The sequence below is a fragment of the Oryx dammah genome, unplaced genomic scaffold, assembly GCF_014754425.2.
Source record: "Oryx dammah isolate SB20612 unplaced genomic scaffold, SCBI_Odam_1.1 HiC_scaffold_25, whole genome shotgun sequence".
Taxonomy (NCBI): domain Eukaryota; kingdom Metazoa; phylum Chordata; class Mammalia; order Artiodactyla; family Bovidae; genus Oryx; species Oryx dammah.
Genome location: NW_024070209.1, coordinates 66,617,325 through 66,636,347, shown reverse-complemented (window position 1 = coordinate 66,636,347; position 19,023 = coordinate 66,617,325). Strand labels below are relative to the sequence as shown.

General features: G+C 40.7%; 1 protein-coding gene across 1 annotated transcript in view; it reads right to left on the bottom strand.

Annotated features, from left to right (window-relative positions):
* Positions 1–19,023, bottom strand: part of ANTXR1 (ANTXR cell adhesion molecule 1) — a 263,047-nt gene that overhangs the window by 185,203 nt on the left and 58,821 nt on the right. Inside the window, exons 4-8 of the mRNA XM_040224080.1 lie at positions 18,247–18,328; positions 17,656–17,689; positions 16,142–16,221; positions 13,097–13,165; positions 11,568–11,648 (exon numbers count right to left, since the gene is read on the bottom strand). Coding sequence (XP_040080014.1) covers positions 11,568–11,648; positions 13,097–13,165; positions 16,142–16,221; positions 17,656–17,689; positions 18,247–18,328 — 346 coding nt within the window. The remainder of the gene's footprint in view (positions 1–11,567; positions 11,649–13,096; positions 13,166–16,141; positions 16,222–17,655; positions 17,690–18,246; positions 18,329–19,023) is intronic.

Genomic DNA, 19,023 nt, shown 5'->3' with positions numbered 1-19,023 from the left:
TGTCTGAACTTCAGCAGACAGCAGAGCAGCCTAAGGGACTGGAGACTGGATGGGTGTGGGGAGGCAGAGGATCCGTCCGCAATCTGGGCACTGGTAGCCATGGAGGAGATACATACAGAGCACTGGGAACCAGATAATGGGAAATGACTAGACAAAATGGAAAGAACTCACACAGGGTCGGGGTGATGTCAGAGGTGACAGAATAACTGACCTCTAATGGAGACTGGGCTAAGACTACCACATGCCTCAAGCCTAACCAATGTGAGGAGTTGGCTTCTGGTCTTAATCCTGGTCCTCTACTTGTCTGGCTTATGGTTCCTGGCAAATCCTTAAACTTGTCTGAACCCCAATTTTGTGAAACAGTTTAACATACTAATAATTTAGAATTTGGAATCAAATTGCTTGGGTCAACTTAGTCATAAGCACTGTGACGTTGGGCAAGTTCCATAACCTCCTCTGAGTCTGCTTCCTCATGTGTAATGGTAGGATAAGAACAGCACCTACTGCATGAGGTTGTTGAGTTGGGAAGATTAAATGAGATACTATAGGCAGAGTCCATAGCACAGGGCCTGGAAATCCTCAACTAATGGTGATTTATTCTTAGGAACCTGGGCTCTGGAGACAGAAGAAAATAGATCTGGACTTTAAATAGATTTCTGTTCCAATCCAAGCCCCACCACTTACTGGCCAGGAGGATTTGGATAAGTTATTGAACTTCTGCATCTCAGTTTCTTTTTCTGTAAAACGAGAATAAGAAAAACACTGACCTCAAAGAGCTGTCTGATGGTAAAATAGTAACAGACAAGAACGCAGAGAAGTTTCATCTGTAAAATCAATAGAATTTAGGTGGTAAAAGTTGGCTTAGAGAGTGAGGAAGAGAGTGAAATTAAGGAATACTGACAAGGTTTTTATTTTATAGACAGAACTAGACAGACGTGATTAGTCAATAGATAGTTACTTAATGACCTTGGGCCATCAGCCAACAAGTGCCTTTCATGAAAATAAGGTACCAAGAAATAGGCTCAGAACAGCCTTAGTAGTAAAGCTCTTAGCAGGATGTCGAACACATACTCAGGTCTCAAACAACGGTAGCTGTCACTCTTCTGCTACTACTGCTATAACTGCTACTTGGGCAAAGACAGTCACTCGTTACTGCTTCCATCTCGTCACTCACCACTGGCTTCTTGCTAAATCCTATTTGCTGAAAATGCCTGAAAGATGGCTAATAATGTTATCCTGCTACCTTTTGGGCAGATTTCAAAAAGAAGATATATGGGTAAGCGTGTTGGAAATCTGTAAAGAGCTCTAGACATGCATGTGTTGTTTCTGGTAGTGATACTCTTGAACACCTCATTAGATTATTAGGGGAGTAAAGAGGCAACAGATGTAAAATAACTCTGCCAAGTAATAAAAGCTATTTAATATATATAAAGTGAAACCCATGGTGTATTAGTCCAGGACTTTATTTATTTATTTATTTTGAAGCCTTTTCTCATAAAGTTCAGGGTTTATGCAGAGATTTCTCAAGAATCCTTAAAGACTGTGAATATTTGCATAGAGTTGTTATGAATCCCTCCCTTACCATAAGTTTACCTAATTTTTTCCCCCTCATTGCTCTGCCTCCTTCCCTAATAAACTATCATTCTTTATTTACTTGGCCATTTCCTGTTGGAAGCATTTTGTGTGTGTTCATATAAGACCAGTTTCCTTTATCCATTTGTGGTATAAGGGCCTTTTGCTTCTACATATCTAGATAGCATGTTTCTTAGTGTCTTATCATGAAAGGCATATTCTGCTTCTAAGATGCCTAGAGCTTGAAGTAGGCTGGCCCGTGGGTCGTTAACTATCTATCACCCAATTACATCTGTCTAGTTCTCTAAGCCAAAACTTAGCACTTTCCCTTACATTCACTCTCCTTGCTGCTGCTGCTGCTAAGTCGCTTCAGTTGTGTCCGACTCTATGCGACCCCATAGATGGCAGCCCACCAGGCTCCCCCATCCCCGGGATTCTCCAGGCAAGAACACTGGGGTGGGTTGCCATTTCCTTCTCCAATGCATGAAACTGAAAAGTGAAAGTGAAGTGGCTCAGTCGTGTCCGACTCCTAGCGACCCCATGGACTGCAGCCTACCAGGCTCCTCCATCCCTGGGATTTTCCAGGCAAGAGTACTGGAGTGGGGTGCCATTGCCTCCTCCATTCACTCTCCTTGTCACCCTCCAAATTCAGTATGGGTTTTGTGACCTAAGTCTTGGTGATTTTACCAATGAAATATTCCTGTATTCATTCACATTTTAGTATAAATTACCATCTTCCAGAGGACTTATTGTGGTTTATAATGATATATTTATGATTGGTTGGTCATTGTCTATCTTCCCTCTTAGACTATAACCTCTACAAAGGCAAGGATAATTGTTTTTATCCAGCACACAGTAGGCACTAAATAAATATTTGTTGCACAAACAAATGGCACACTTTCGGCATGGCTTCATTAACTGGCATTTTAGCATATTCTATAGCAGTCTTTCTTTTTCCCCATAAATATAATCTTTTATTACATTAATCTTTTGTTTTTTTAATTAAATTTTAAATCTTTTATAGTCTTTTGAATACAAGGCTAGTTTCAGCATCTTGTAACATCTCCGTCTTCTTATTAAGTCTTTGGAGACTGTCCTTCCAGCAGGCCTACTTCTCACCTTCATCCTTTTAAATGACTTATATGTTAAAACAGTAATGTTGTAGGTGTATTATGTCCCCATGTTTAAGGTCTAGACAGGCCTGCTTTGTAAAAGGCCTTGGTCCCTTTACTTGGCAAAAATGTATATATTTGGGAGGTGGGGTTCAGACTCCCAGGTACAAGATTATAGCCGATAGCAGTATTCATGTTGGATAAGCCTGGAGGATATTACTTTTAGAAAATGTCAGGGAGCTTGGGACACATATCTGGCTCATCCTTGTCTTCAGGACTGTCAATCTTGCCCCCACGAATTTTGAAACTATTTGATCTCTAATAAAATTTTGGAAAAAAAAAAGAGTCACCTTTCCTAAGTAAATTGCGTTCCACATTTAAAAATCAATAGACATATTTATTGTTAACTATGAACATTATCCTAGATTCATATCAGTTCTATAGAATCTGAATTTTAAAAAAAATTTACTAACACAGAGATCTTTCTAGGATTCATACATGATTTTATGTTTAGTCATTGTTGTGTTTAGTTGCTAAGTTGTGTCTGACTCTTTGTGACCCTGTGGACCCTAGCCCTCCAGGCTCCTACATATAGTCATGCATAATACCAAGTAAATACTCCAACGTGCAAGAAAGACATTTTTAAGAGATTACTGAATTTTAGACCATAAAGCTTATTATCCTCAAAACATGCAAGAGTTTTTGTCTGGAGAGGGGCAACCAGCTTATCTAAATATATTCAACTCTTCTCTTAGTTTCACACTCAAGGAGAGTCTGGTGTGAAGGAGCACAGGACAAACAAGGTTTTGAAACTGAGGAAATTCATCATTTTTCTATGAAACCACTTTCCTCTCTTGTTTTCAGAAAGAAAGCTCAGATAACTGTGAACTCCAAGATGAGGTTTATTTAGTAAGATGAGCTTGTTGATCTCATGAATACTGGCAAAGTCAGTGGCCCTCCTGGGGAGCTGGACCCTGCAGTGTTTCATTGGATTTTGTCTAAATTCTGCTATTGCTTTTACAATAAGTCTTAACAGATTCCTAGATATAGGAGAAGGAGCTAGAGGGTGTGGGGTTGACCTAAGGATTAACTCAACATACCTCCCTGCAATCTTTTCAGCCTGTTTAAGTAATGGGAATTTTTATTACATTTGGATTCTTTACTTACTTAAATAGAAATAATAGCTTAGCTGAAATGCCTGACCTGAATGTCTGTAAAGTCTAATTAATGACTCCTGAGGAAAATGATTTTTTAAAAAGCTTTTCCTCTGACCACAAAAACTACAATTAATTCTGTTTATGCTTCCAGACCTGCTAATGTGAATGCAGCACAAAAATGCCATCTTTTATAGATACAGTCCTGGAAAAGAGGGTAGGGAAAGACTAAGAGGATTTTACAAGAAACCGAGCCACAAAACTGCCCACGTGTGGTGCCACGTAGGTCATGAAGCCACTGCAGTCCTTGGCGCCACTTTGCAATGAATTCTTATGCTCAACTCGATGCCACAGGGGGAATATGACAAAGGGGGCGGGCTCTGTGACTACACAATTCAACAACTGACCAGGAGGAAAGGCAAGTGCCAAGCAAGTGATGCCAACAATTAGCGCCAGTGGAGTTCAAGGCAGGAAGAGTTCAAGGTATAGGAGAGAGCAGGGCAGGCTCCGTGGAAAAGAGAGGATGGGAGCAGAGCCTTGAAATTGAGACAAAACTCCAGACAGGATTTAGATAGGGCAAAGGTGGAGAGGGCAGTTTCTTCCTTCACAAAGAAGGCTGATTTAAGAGAAGGGCTGCTGCTGAAATGAATCTCCCCTTCTGCTTGCCCTGGAAGGAGAGCTGGTTCAGTTAAGTCAGGTACTTTCCAGGACTACAGGCATGTGATGCAGAGACTGGTTGTTGTTGTTGTTGTTGTTTTTAATGTGGAACATTTTAAAAGTCTTTATTGAATTTGTTGCAATATTGCTTCTGTTTTTTATGTTTTGGTTTTTTTGGCCACAAGGCATGTGGAATCTTAGCTCCCTCACCAAGGATTGAACCTATGCCCCCTGCATTGGAAGGTGATGTCTTAAGCACTGGAACCCCAGGGAAACCCCAGGGATTTAGATTTTGATTGGAGAAAAACCCTTAGCAGTCCCTTGTGGGGTCTTGGAAGAGTAGATGGGTGGGAAGCCAGGAAGATGGGCTTTGCCTTTTGTCAAAGCTCCAGTAGGGCTGGACGAGGGGCTTTCGCATTCCCATAAGGGGAAGGGAGAAATTAGCACACGATATGGCTACCATAAATAAAATAAATATATATATATACCATGGAATAGATCCAGTCCTCAGTTTCAGTAGTTCTTACAGCTTTCTTGATAACAAAGATGTTAGTGCCAAAACTTGCAAGAAATCCTTTCAAATATAGTCATGTTTGCTCAATACTTGTTTATAGTTGATCAAACATGCAGAAAGCTCTAGGCACTGACTCACCCCTCGAATTAGTAGGAAGCCCTATGCAGGTTTAAATATTTATTCTAGAGAAATGCTCCTCGATGGCTATAGTTTGGTGCCAGTGACTGGGTTCTTCTCAGAGGCCAAGTGTGCTTGGTTTTAGACACTGCCCTTGATTGCATGAGAAATGGGGACAGTGGGGAGGAGCTGGCCTCATGGTAACCAGGTCAAGCGTTAGGATGCAAAGCTGCAGACCCACTTCAGTGTTATCCGAACCCAGCTTTCATGCAGGTTCCCATTTCACTGCCTGCAGCACTTTTGAAAAGGCAAACAAAGATCCAGGAGCCTCTCTGGACCTTTGCTTCATATTTTCACTTGAGGGCTGGCGCTGCATTCACCAGTTGTGGTCAATGGAAACTCCCGGAGAAAGCCACAATAAGAAAAGGCAAAGAAATAGTTTCTTCCTTTACAGTTTTACTGGCTTAAAGGGCTCCAATCTTCTAAACTTCTAAATTTTGTTTTATAATTTTATCAACTGAATTCTGCAAAAACAAGGAATTCTGTCCTCTGAGGTAGAGTCCTGAGCAAATGTGAAAGTAAAGATGCTTCTTTCAGCTGTGGCAAGCTGCTAGCCTCTCAAAATGATGGAATTTCATCCATTGAGCAGAAACTGAGATTTTCAGAGATGCTCTCCACCTAATAGTAAATGGCAGAGGGTCTCCTGCCCACCAATGGTGCACTCACACCAGAGCACCTGCCTGGACTCTGGTCTTGTTTTGCTATAACTTTGTAAACTGTGTTAAGTCATTTCACATTCTTGGTCCTCAGGGTCCTCTTCTCCAAAATGGAGCTGCTTCCTGGCCTACCCACATCAATTGTTAAATGCTGTGGACATCTTGTTATGGACCTTAGAGCCAGAACTGAGTCTATTCTGGATCACTGCCCACTGCTGTGCAATCTTGGACCAGTTAGCTAATCTCTCTGTGCTTAGGGTATCTGCTTCTATGGAAGGAGTAATAATATCTACATTAAACGGTAGGGGTGAGAATTTGATGAGATGACTATGTAAAATGATTTTCATTGTGCCTAACAGCTAAGAATTCACTAAATGATGACTTCTTATTTTTAACCTTTCTAAGGAAATTGAGGTGGGAGAAAACCTGAGCTCTTGAGTCATATACTTGGGTTCCAACCTTGATCTCCCCATTAGAGCTGTGTGCCCTTGTGCAGCGTATCTGAGCCTCAGTTTCTTCATCTGTTAAATGGGAATATTTCCTTCACAGGGCTGTTATGGTTTTTAAATGGGGTAATATTAAATGAGAAAAAGGAACAATGTTTGATACCAAAATAAATTACAAGTGTTTCTCTCTGCCTATTCCCTGTGTTGCAGCTTAAAATGGAAAACAAGTGAAAGCACTTTGAACTAACACGTTACACAAAATCTGAGTACTTCTTCCTTAAAGTAGAGAGGATTGAAGAATAGTAAAAAAACCAAAACACAGGAATCATATTGAGGAAGCAGAGAATCCAGGGACTTGCTGCATCCATACCTTAGATAATCAGTTCCCTATAATCTAGTGATTTTCCATTTCCTCAGACATTCACAGCCCAGTATTGTGGAAAAAGCAGACTCTCCGGACCCAGATGTGGGTTCAACTTCCTTCCTCCACCATCATGAGTGGGCAGACTTGGGCAGTTTATCTAACTGCCTACACCTCAGTTTCCTCACCTGTAAAATGGGGATAATAAGTCCCTCTTGAGAGAGTGGTTGTGGAAGTAGTTAACAGAGGAGCTGGTAGAAGGAAGATGCTCAATAATCATAGTAATTTTTCTTCTTTTCACATTACTATTGGTCCTGAGTGTTTGTTTATTCATCATCCAAAGGGGATAAAAACCATGATCTCTAGATTCCCTGAGCATCTTGATTACAAACATGATCATTCCTTTGTCGGACTTTGTATCGGCTATGGTTGCCTATTGCCCTTATAGTAAAATACCATCGTTTTCAAGGCTCCATGTGATTTATCCACTTTTGCTTTTTCCTTCACCGTCTGTCATTTACCATCCAAGCCCCACTCTTCTTCAATTCTGTTATACACCTTCTTAGGGTTCTGCTCTGCCAAGAATGTTGTATCCACACTTTTCCAATGAACAACTCCATTTCACTTTGAGGTGATCTCTTCAAAGGAGCCTGAGTTCTTTGCCAACCACTTTACTCTTAATCTCAGTTGTATGTTACTTTCTATATACCATGCATCACAATTTAAATTATCCATGTTTATTTATCGAGTTGTTTTTTTATGTGTTCTTCCCACTAGATTATAAGCTTCACCAGGACAGGGTCTCTATCTGCTTACGTATAACCAAATGGGCAGAGTCTACCACAAAAAGTTTTCAGTGAATATTAGAGGAATGAATAAATATTAGCCCATGCATCTTGATTGGGGATTTAAAAACAAGGTCACTATTGAGAGGTACAAACCGCTGTATAAAAAAGCCACAAGGATATACTGTACCACACAGGAAATATAGCTGATATTTTATAGTAACCTTAAATGGAATATAATCTATAAAAACATTGAATCATTATGCTGTACACCTGAAACTAATATTGCAAATCAACTCTGCCTCAATAAAAAAAGAAGGTCACGGTGGATCTAGAACGTCATGAACTATTTGAGCTTTTGAAAGCTGCTCTGCACTCTTATTCTGGATAATTAAGCCCAGTCCTATTTTATTATGAGAAAAAAAACTAGCCACAAAACAACATCCATGGGAAAAAGCTGGAAAAGATTCTTCAGATGGGGAGAGGGGATACAAGAGTTTTCTTTTCAGTATCCAAAGGAGAAATGAACCCATTTCTTAAAATTAGCCAACTTTCAGGCCATAATTGTTTTTGTCTGACTTGAGAAAGATGAGCTGTGCTGTGTTTGTCCTCATTTTTCTGTCCAAGCAAATGAATTAACAACTGCAATAAACATGGGTTTCAAGTATTGGAAGGATGGAAACCACCAGCATAACTCCTAGATAAAAACTCACAAGAATGCTATCATTCAGCTAAAAGGTTGGAGTCTCAAATTATTTTTTCCCTTTTTGGAAGACAGTTTTACTAAAGTTTCTTAAACATCTTTGGAGTGATTTCTACTGGAGGGGTAGGGAGAGCTTTACAAACATCTGAGCTCATACTGAGCTTGAATGAGTTGCTAAGGCTGAAACAGTCAAAGACAACACAATTTATACAGATAAAAATACTCAGATTATTTGGGGAAGAACCAACTCCTGAATGATGTGGCATACCACTCATAAGAATCTTTGAACAAGTAAGAGTTGTCCCTGTTTAGAACCCAGACATCTGAAGAAAGGACTTCTACAGTAGCCTCATGCCTGGGCTTCTGCCTCTGGGGCCCCTCAGTATCCTTTTTATAAACAGAGACACTGCTATCATATTCTCTTCTTAAATGTCACTTGTTAGATGTTCAAATGCTTCAGTGATTACACTAAGTTGGAGTTAAGATTCCTTCCAGGCTCTCATCAATCTGCTTCCAACCCAATGTCTTAGTTTATTTCTCATTATTCCTGACTCCTTTACCCAAACTCTCCCAGACAGATTATTGTCCTCAAAATATGTTTGCTCCTTTCCATTCTTTGGGCTGAGGTCATATCATCTCTTCTCTGGAGCTATCCATCACCCATCCCTGGCCTTTTAGGAATTCAGGTGTGCAGTGGCACCCCACTCCAGTACTCTCGCCTGGAAAATCCCATGGATGGAGGAGCCTGATGGGCTGCAGTCCATGGGGTTGCGAAGAGTCGGACATGACTGAGCCACTTCACTTTCACTTTTCACTTTCATGCATTGGAGAAGGAAATGGGAACCCACTCCAGTGTTCTTGCCTGGAGAATCTCAGGGTCGGTGGAGCCTGGTGGGCGGCCGTCTATGGGGTCGCACAGAGTCAGACACGACTGAAGTGACTTAGCAGCGGCAGCAGCAGCTTCTCATGAAGTCTCCAGTCCAGAACAGTTCACCTCTGAGCTGCCACAGGATTCATTTTCAGGCCTGAATCCTGTTTTTAATCATCTGGAGAAATCACTCTTTGGGTGCTGTTTTACATGCTTATTACATTTCTTGTTTATACTGTCAAGTGTGCCACACTGATCTCAGAAATTATTTATAGGACCCCAGGGGTCCCTCACCTGGGGATTCATAATTGGAACTGATAATCTTCTATCCTTTCAATTATTTCCGCTTTCTGATTAAGGTAGTTTAAGTGGGTTTCTCTTTCTTGCAATCACATCTTAAAGAAGACATCTGTCACATGTACACGTTTAGGATAGGAGCTCTCAACTTGGGGTGGAATTATTTTTTCACAGTTCTGGAAATGTAAGGTCATGCATATCGATGCTCTGAATGTACAACATCTGGGGCACTGACTAAAAAGTGCAGATTTAAAAGATGCAGGTTCATAGGCTCCATCTCAAACTGATTCTGATAGAAGCTCTTGGGGACAGACCCTGGGAATGGGTAGTGCAGACAAGATTCTCCACGTGATCATTATGCATATTCAAGAAATTCAGAGGATCAGGAGGAAGCCGACACTAAGGTCTCCCATGTGGTGGCGACGGGATATGGAAGAGGAAATAATTCATATGTCTTGAATACTGATTATGTGCTTGATAAAAATATTAGGCATTTTCACTGGTGTTATCTCTTGTAATCCTCAAACAAGACTACAATGTATGTCTTATCATTAATCCCCTATACAAATATGGAACAAAAGAAACTACCTCATCCAAGGATCTACACATGATAAGTTGTTGGGCCAGCATTTAAACTCTGGACTGATCAGCTCCAAGGTTCATACGTCTCACTCTCCTTTCCACTCTGCTGGGGTTCTTAGCAAACCTTGGAGGGAGGGTGAGGGAGCACCAGGCACAACAGGTTGGAGGCTTCCTAGGTCAATCTGCAGGAGCTGGACAGATCCTGAACTCCTGAGGAGGAACCCCTGGATTAAAACCACATTGACATCTTAAAAGGACAGTGATCCTCTGAGCTCTGAATCTGCACCTTGGACCCCAAGTCTAAAGCCTGGTGAATGCCAACTACAGATACCGCTGGCTGTCTGCCTGGTTCCCAGACCTAAAGGTGGAGGCTTTAGCAACTCTGGACTTCATTACAGGTGCAGCACACACACAGGCCTTTTGGCTGAAGCTTCAAAAATCAGCATTCTCCAGTATTCCGCTGGACCAAGGGTCTAGCTAGGGGATGGAGGGTAGAAAAGAAATCCAGGAAGCCGGGTCACGTTCACTGATAGGAAAGGGATGATTATAAACGAAACAAAACCAGGTTGTGATGGAAAAGAGGGCTGGTGACTATGCAAACCCTGGGGAACATGGAAACCCTCATATTTTACAGTAAGGTTGAACTATTACTCAGTTATAAAAAAGAAAAAAACAATTCTATTTGCAGAAACATGGATGGACCTAGAGATTATCATGCTGAGTAAAGTAAGTCACACAGAAGACAAATATATATTACTTAAATGTGAAATTGAAAGAAATGATACAAATGAACTTATTTACAAAACAAAAACAGACCCACAGACATAGAAAACAAATTGATGGTTACCAAAAGGGAAAGTAGGGGGAAGTATAAATTAGGAGCTTGGGATTAACATATAGATACTACTATATATACAACAGATAACAAACAAGGACCTACTGTACAGCATAGTGGACAATACTTAATATCTTGTCATAACATATAAGAGAAAAGAATCTGAGAATCAGAAAAAGAATATGTGTGTGTTTGTGTGTAACTGAATCACTTTGCTGTAAAACTAACACAACATTGTAAATCAACTATATATATTAAACAAACAAATGAGCCACGAAAAAACAGAGAAACAAGAACCTATGTTGTGACTCCAGGTAAGTTCCACTCATTAAATAAATAAAAGTTTAATATTAAAAAAAGAAACCTTTTAAAATCACCAGGGAAGATCTTAAAACTCCTGTTCAGATAATCATCAACTGGCAGCCAAGGGAGAACACCACTGGTGGAAAGTACCTCTGATGAGCAGGTGATAGGGGTTGAGCCTGCAACGGTCTGAAGGGAGGCTGCAGTCAGTCATGACTGGGAAGGCTGAGGTCACTCAAGAGCACAGCAATGGGCCACAGTGCTTCCAGTATGAGAACTGCCCGAAGTCTGGCTCACTGCCAGGGCAGGACTCCCTTCCATTTTTAGTTTTCCACTGTAGGGTGAAGAATTGGCACAGAAGAATAGAAACACGTGTGAAAGGCAGGAGGGAGAGGTGGAACACAGCAGATAGGAAGATGCTCAAAGGCGTGTGTCTCAAGAACAAGACCACCAGCCTCAGCGAGAGGCAACTGGGGCACTGGGCAGCAGATCAGGGGGCCAGAAGGGCCGGAGTATGCAGTCCCAGAGGAAGTTGCTCTACTCACTGAGTGGATGATGCCTTGCAGGGCCTGAAAGCCGTCATTTACCGGAAACACGTGATCCTTACTGTCCGCAATCCGGGCCAGCTGAGAACACAGCAAACACAAACACACACAGAGACATGTAAGGTTCGGACACGGAGAACCGGGAAAAGCCACTGGGTCCAGGAGGCTCCATCTCATTTAGAACCCGCAGGAACTGAAGGGCTTGGCTGGGCTCAAGGGCCTCACTGCTAGGCCCTCAGTCATAATGAGCTTACCAGCCGCCCTTCTGGAGCGGGTCCGGAGAGTCGGCTCCAGCTTTTACGTTTGTTTTAATGCTTGTCTCCTTGGGAGCAGGGGTAAGATTGCGCAGCAAGATGAACATTTGGCCTGGGTTGATGTATTTATGGATTTGGGGGCTGGCCATTGGCTCATTTTTCTCCCATTCAATCACATTTCTATTGGCAACTGTATTTGAATCAAACAGACTCAGGTTTCCTTTCAGAGCAATTTTAAAAATAAATTCAAGCTTTGGTGTTGGATGAGGTCAATGAATGGGGACCCTTATCTTAGACCCAAGCTGCTCATTGAGGGAAGAATCCTTAAGACTGGTTTGGCTGCTCCTGCTTGATAGAGCAGAGGACTGAAGAAAGGAGAAACTGATCTGTGAGCTTTTCTCCTCCCAAATTCTGTCTGGTGCTGAGACTGCCACAGTTAGAGTCAGTGCCAGGATTTTTACTGATTGCAAAAGGAACACACAATCATTGGGAAATTTTAAAAAACCCAGGAGTGTTAAAAAGAAAAAAAGTTCATATAATTCATGTGTTAAAAAAAGTTCATATAATTCATCTATCTACCCACCCATTTGTTCATTCATCCCTCATCTATTATTGTTAATTTGATATATATATAGTTATTCCTACTTTTTCTACACAAATATCATATTTTGTTTTAAAAACTGGATTCGTACTATTCCCAAAAGTTTTTGTTACCTTATTTTATTCATTTAGCAACATATCATGAGCATTGTCCATGTTGTCAAAACAAAAATAAATTATGAAGAACAACCCTTTAGGTTGCTAACACATTTTCACAATTTGCTTATATATACCTGGAGATACTTTTCTGCCCACTGGCCAATTATTTCCATTTATGGGAGGGGTATTGAAAATGCATTGTGTTTTTAATGAGATAAAAGGGATGTTTGCCATTTAAATAAGAAAATCAGATTTGTCAAAATAAATTTTAAAAAACCAATCTGTTTCCAAGTTAATTTCAATCTGTTTTGACTTCTTGGCAATTGAACATCTACTAAAAGTCAACTAGAAAGGATGCTGCCTAGATGCTCTGTGTTGAAGACCCTCAAGTATATTTGCAAATAGGTTCACATCCCTCACACATCCAATGACTCCCTTCCTGTTTAGCATTCCTGGAAAAATCATCTATCTAAAGGGTATTTATGCTGCTGATGCACTCTCCTCACCAAATGCATATGTTTTCTATCATTCATAAGCTTAATATGCTCCCAAGCATAAAGAAATCTATGTTCATACCTGTGTTTCATTGAAATCCTTCACGCCTACACAGTAAACAATTGCACCGAGATCACGGGATCTGTTCGCCTGGGCCAATGAAAAATGACATTAGAGTGAGAAGCAATGGCAAATGTAATCCTTTTGGATCAGCCAGACTAATTGCAATAACCAGGTATTTATTGAGCATCTACTGTGTGCCAATACCATAAGGGAGAGGGCAGTCCCTGTCCCTGAAGAGTCAATACTCCAATGAATATCATATTCTAATTCAATATGGTAGATGCAAAGGGAGTGATTAGTCTAATGGGAGGGGTTGAGAAAGATCCACAGAAGTAGAGTCTTGATGAGAAACTTTGAATGACAAAGGGAGGAAAAGGAAACTGTAGGCTAAATCATATTAAATATTCTGGGGAAATAATTATCTTTTCTGTTCCTCTGATGGATTTTTATTGACATAGGTTCTTCCTTTGTAATGGCATCATGCTCTGACAGCAAGGTTGTAATCTTTGGAACCTGATATACCTGTATTTGATGCTTGACTTAGCTCTGTGAAGTGTTTGGGTGATTAAATGAGATAACATATGCAGAGCTCCTCACATGAGGCCTAGAACAATACAGATGGGCATCAATGTCAGGACCTTTGTGAATAAGGGTTTTTTAATTCCCAAAGACACAGGGTCAGTGGTATGGGAATTGCAGTCTATATTTGAGTGGGTGAACCTATGACCTTCTCTACAATTAAGTATTGAGAGGGCAACATAATGAATAATATACACATTTTGGCTTGGTTTTAATATTTGATTTATTAAAGACTCTTCCAGGTTTTCTAGGTTGTTTGTTTCAGAATAGAAAACAAAATTTGTAATTCCTTGGTATATGTCAATATACTAGGAAATTAATAAATAATTGATAGGAAACATATAATAGGTGCCCAATATATGCATATTGATTTCAATGGTGTCCTTTTATCCCCCTTTCTTAGTACTCCAACCCACTTGTGATTAACTCTGAATTTTAGAAAGGACAGAAACATACATCTTTTTACCTTCAAGTTAGAAATTAGTTCTTGCTGCTTTCAGGATAAAATTAACTTTTAGATACAGTCTAGCCCCAGCCTTATCTGCAACAACTTCTATACAACATTTCTCCTCTAGCAGAGCTTTATACAGAATTATCAAAAATGGAAAGGTTCATTTTCTTTCTGTATCTTGAAATTTAGCTTTTTGTTTCAGACACCCTCTTCCTATTGGCAGTGGCACTCCAAATATTTTTCTAAGTTTGCATGTGCCATACCTAAAATTCTTTTCTACCAATCCCTATTTTAAGCCTGTCACTTATCATTTATTTTATATTCATTTATTCCCTTATTAGGGTTTTTACTTTGCATCTAGATAAACCATTTTGCATTCCTATTATATAGTTAGTTTCAACTTTTTTTAAAGTTAGGAATTTCTATATAGGAATATATTTTCATATAGGAATATATTGTTTCCCAGATGCTCAGGGAGCGTCTGTCATCATTTACTCATGTGTCTCCCCATTGAGAATTTTGTACAGGTTAGGGATGGGGGACAGTAATGTGTTTACCCACTTAATATCATCATAAAAAAAGTAAAGTTGCTCAGTTGTGTCCGACTCTTTTGGACCCCATGGACTGTAGCCTACCAGGCTCCTCCCTCCATGGGATTCTCCAGGCAAGAGTACTGGAGTGGGTTGCCATTTCCTTCTCCAGGGGATCTTCCCAACCCAGGGATTGAACCCGGGTCTCCTGCATTCCAGGCAGACGCTTTAACTTCTGAGCCACCAGGGAAGCCCAAGAGTTAAGTGAAGTCGCTCAGTCCGACTCTTTGCGACCCCATGGACTATAGCCTATCAGGCTCCTCTGTCCTTGGGATTTTCCAGGCAATAGTACTGGAGTGGATTGCCATTTCCTTCTCCAGCAGATCTTCTCGACCCAGGGATCGAACCCGGTCTCCCACATTGTAGACAGACACTTTACCATCTGAGCCACCCAGGAAGTCCTTTGCCAAAAGAGGCTTCAAAAAGTTGAACGTTATTACATGGTAAAGTCCTTGAGGGAAGCAACTGTGTCTTACTCATCAATGTTTCTCTAGTCCAGCAAAGTGCCCATACAGGTCAAACTCTAAGTAATTAGTGAGTGAATGGATGCATGAATATATACTTCTGGCTTGTGGAGAAAGCTGAATTTAAATTAAATAGTAGTCAAGAGCTTCACGCAAGGGTAAAGCTCTGGTTGATTTCCCCTCAAGAGGCTGGCATCGCCCTTCCTTCCCACCTGTGCTTCTTCTTACTGTGTTTCTTTCGAGGTTGTCCTGAATGAGCCTTTGTCACTAATGAGGCTTCAATACATTTCTATGGTGAACTGGTTTCCTTGGGTTACTTATACATATAGCTCGAACGTGAAATTTGAAAGGAAAGAATTTCCTAAATATAAACATCACTTTCAAGTCCTAGACAAACCTCTTTTTCTGAATCTCTTTATACAAACTGAAAGCTTCATTTAGAAAGAATTCCTTTAATTACTTTGGGGAGTACTTTTCAAGAGCATAAAGAAAAGGAAAAAAGGAACATTGAAGGAGAGCTTGCAATTTACTTTGTCACCAGTTAATGTTCAGCTTTGATTCTTAGTAAGAATTTCAGTGATTAATACATTTTGACAAAATTGGCTTTTACGTATTTCAAGTAATTCTTTCCCCTCCTGTTTTTAGTAGAAATGAAAGAAAAATAGTACCGATGGATTTGTTGAAAAATGATACATAGTATTTCAAAACTGCTTTCAATAAAGAAAGGCATGACAGATATATTTTATCCCCCAAAGTAATATGCAAATATTTTGTACAAGGGAAAAATATCCACCATGTGTGAGACATGTGGATTCACTTTAAAAATAAACTGTTATTATTTTTCACATATGGGACTCTATTTTATCTGGGGATTTTACAAAGAAAATCTATCCTTTTTGCCCAAGTAGAGAAACTGCAGCCCATTTCAGAAGGAAGAAGCCCTGTTTGTATGTCAGACACAGGCCAGGCTGTCTCTTACCTCCCTCTCTGAATAAAAGAAGAGGTCCTCATGGAGTTCTCCATCAGTCAGAGCAATGATGACGCTGGCTGTCCTGTATCCTGGTCAAACAACACAGACCCACTCAGTTCATCCTGCCACACCAAGAAAACCCCCTCAGCCCTGGGAGTCTATCTCTTCGAAGCTGCACCATCTGAGGTTCAGTATTGTGAGAAGCAGCACCTCTTCTTTTGAGACTGGAAGTAGCTCCAGCATGAAGAAGAATATGGAACAGACTCTAAGGGAGAACATGTTTTGTTTCTGGGTTGCCAAGTCTTGTCTTTAAAAAAGACCAAACCTTGTAAATTGGTCACTGGACTGATAGCTGGGGGTGGCTACAGGGAATCACACATGACTATTTCCTAGGAACAGTCCAACTGACTCTTGCCAAGAGCAAACGTGACCACCTGGGCCATCTGGGTGTCCTTCTCACATGCTGTCCTTCACTGCATGCTACACACCTTGAAGAGTTTGGCAAAGAGTAACAGTCATCATGGTTTACAAGTTGACTAGAAGTATTACAGCAGTTGTCAAAACTTACTAGAATTCTGTCAGTGATTTAGAAACTTCTAGTAACATTGTTAGTTGTTCAGTTGTGTCCAACTCTGCAACCCTATAGACTGTAGCCCACCAGGCTCCTCTGTCCATGGAATTCTCCAGGCAAGAATACTGGAGTGGGTGGCCATTCCCTTTTCCAGAGGATCTTCCCAACCCAGGGATCCAACCCGAGTGTCTCACACTGGAGGCACATCTGAGCACATCTGAGCTCACATCTGAGCCACCATTGCTGATGATGTCTTTGTATTAACAAGTGTTGCTATAGATACTGGGTCTGTCTTATTTGTTGCAGTTTAGAGTAAAATAGGAAGTGGACACCTCTACAGGTCTGGGAGAAAAGTCCCTACTGTAGTGCTGACTCTCTTTTTGCAGATTTGCCTCCGAGAGAGAAATGTTACCCATGAAAGACAGGGTAGAAATAGTATACTGACTGAAATAATAATAAATATTATTTCCATGTGCTAAGCACACTAGCAAGTGCATCTCATGCCCTTTCCTCATTTAAATGAAGGAACGATGAAGCCAAACTGGTATCTTAATCTAAAATCATATCCAGTCACAATGATGAAGAGGCTCAGAGCTCAGAGAAGGACAAGAAAATTAAATTTGACATTAAAATCCAAGACTTTACTAACTCATCCAAGTATTTATTAACTTGATGAATTCAGCATGCAAAACTGGTCATGAGCATTACAGACTGTGGCCCATAATGAGATCTTAATTACTTTTATATAACTTCTTGGGGAATCATCAGAGCAGTAGAATTTGACCTGGTACATGCCATCTTTCTATGTGTTCCTTCTCTGTGATGAAGTGTGTGTTCAAGGATCTGAAGCAATATCATGTGTGTCTTTTGAAACAGGAAATTACTGAAGTAATTTTTCAGAAGGAAACACAGAAAAAGTTAATCATAATGGTAATTCAGAATATAGTCTTACCTTGACTGTTTTCATAATAAATCTGCTCACTGGCCTGAAAAACACATGAAAAAGTCATTAGACATATCTACTCTTTGCTACAACAAACGCCATAGTGGGCAGTGGTCTCTGATGTTGGATCCACAGTCTTGGGTCAGTCTTGATTCTTTATGTAATTCAACCAGGTTTCACTCAAATACCAATGGATGACATTCATCTAAAGTTACCTTGGATCAATATCTTACTTCTCATAGACTGGGACTTGTTTTTCTTAAGACTGAAATGATGAAATTCTGTCTCAACCTCTGAAGAAATATATAGGAAGTCTACCCTGGGAATAGAGTGGACTTGCATGTGGCATGATTCATGAGCATCAGCCAAGCATTAGCTGAGCTTCTTAATCCAGTGTCAGGGAAAGAGGAAGGAATTTCATTTATTCAGCTCTTTTGGATGGAGTTATTGGGTACACACTTATGGGAAATTTTTTTACTCTTGCCATTGAGTGTGGCTCAGTTCCGTTAAAACATGTGTCTCATCTCATCAGCCATCCCTGTGTTGATGTTTCTAGATCACAATCTATAATTTGGAGTTTAAAACTCTTTTTGAAGTTACCCTTTCAAATCCTTCATGCATGTAAGTGTCTCCTCCTGGCAGAACCTTCTGGAGTTCTTCTAGCCCTTGACGGATCTGTTCCCTGAAATCCAAAGATACCCTGTTAGTCTTGTTTTTTTGCTGTTGGTAGTCACATGCATTAGTCTTTATCTCCAAGGATAGTCTATATTACCCCATTAGTCCCCTAAAAGCCTATCAGCAGGAAAGTCTTTGTAGTAAATCGTCAATTTAGGGCCAGCCATAGTGTAGAATAAATGAGATTCCAGGGACTGAGGGAAAGGACACTTCTTCAGGGATCTGTGGGTGAAAATTTTCCATTCCCTGGAGGAGGACAAGGTTTTTACTCTACATTGGAAACAAGTCTTGAGATGCAGCTGGTCTTGAAGGAAACATACCCACCCTAGGCAACTTTATATCGAGATGCAAAGGGCTCGTGTAGTCCAGAGAGAGGTGGGTTCTAACAACCCAGGGCAAGGCCACCACAAGGACCAGAGGCAGGAGGGACAGGCGTCCGGAGCAAAATGCCACCAGCACCGTTGTGCCAGAGAAAACCAAGTAGTCAGCTTTGAAAATAAAGACCCTGGCAAACTGGGCTTTCCAGGACACCAACAGTGTTTTCTGTGGGCTGGAGTCCTGTTTTCTTACTTTGATTGCTCAAGGTGGTAGTGGGGCAGGCAGAGGAAGTGGGTTATGGTCTTGGGAAAGGGTCTGACAGCAGTGGAAAACATGAAGCTTAGGGGACCAGTTAGAATCTTTGTGGACCATCCCCTTAGGGAT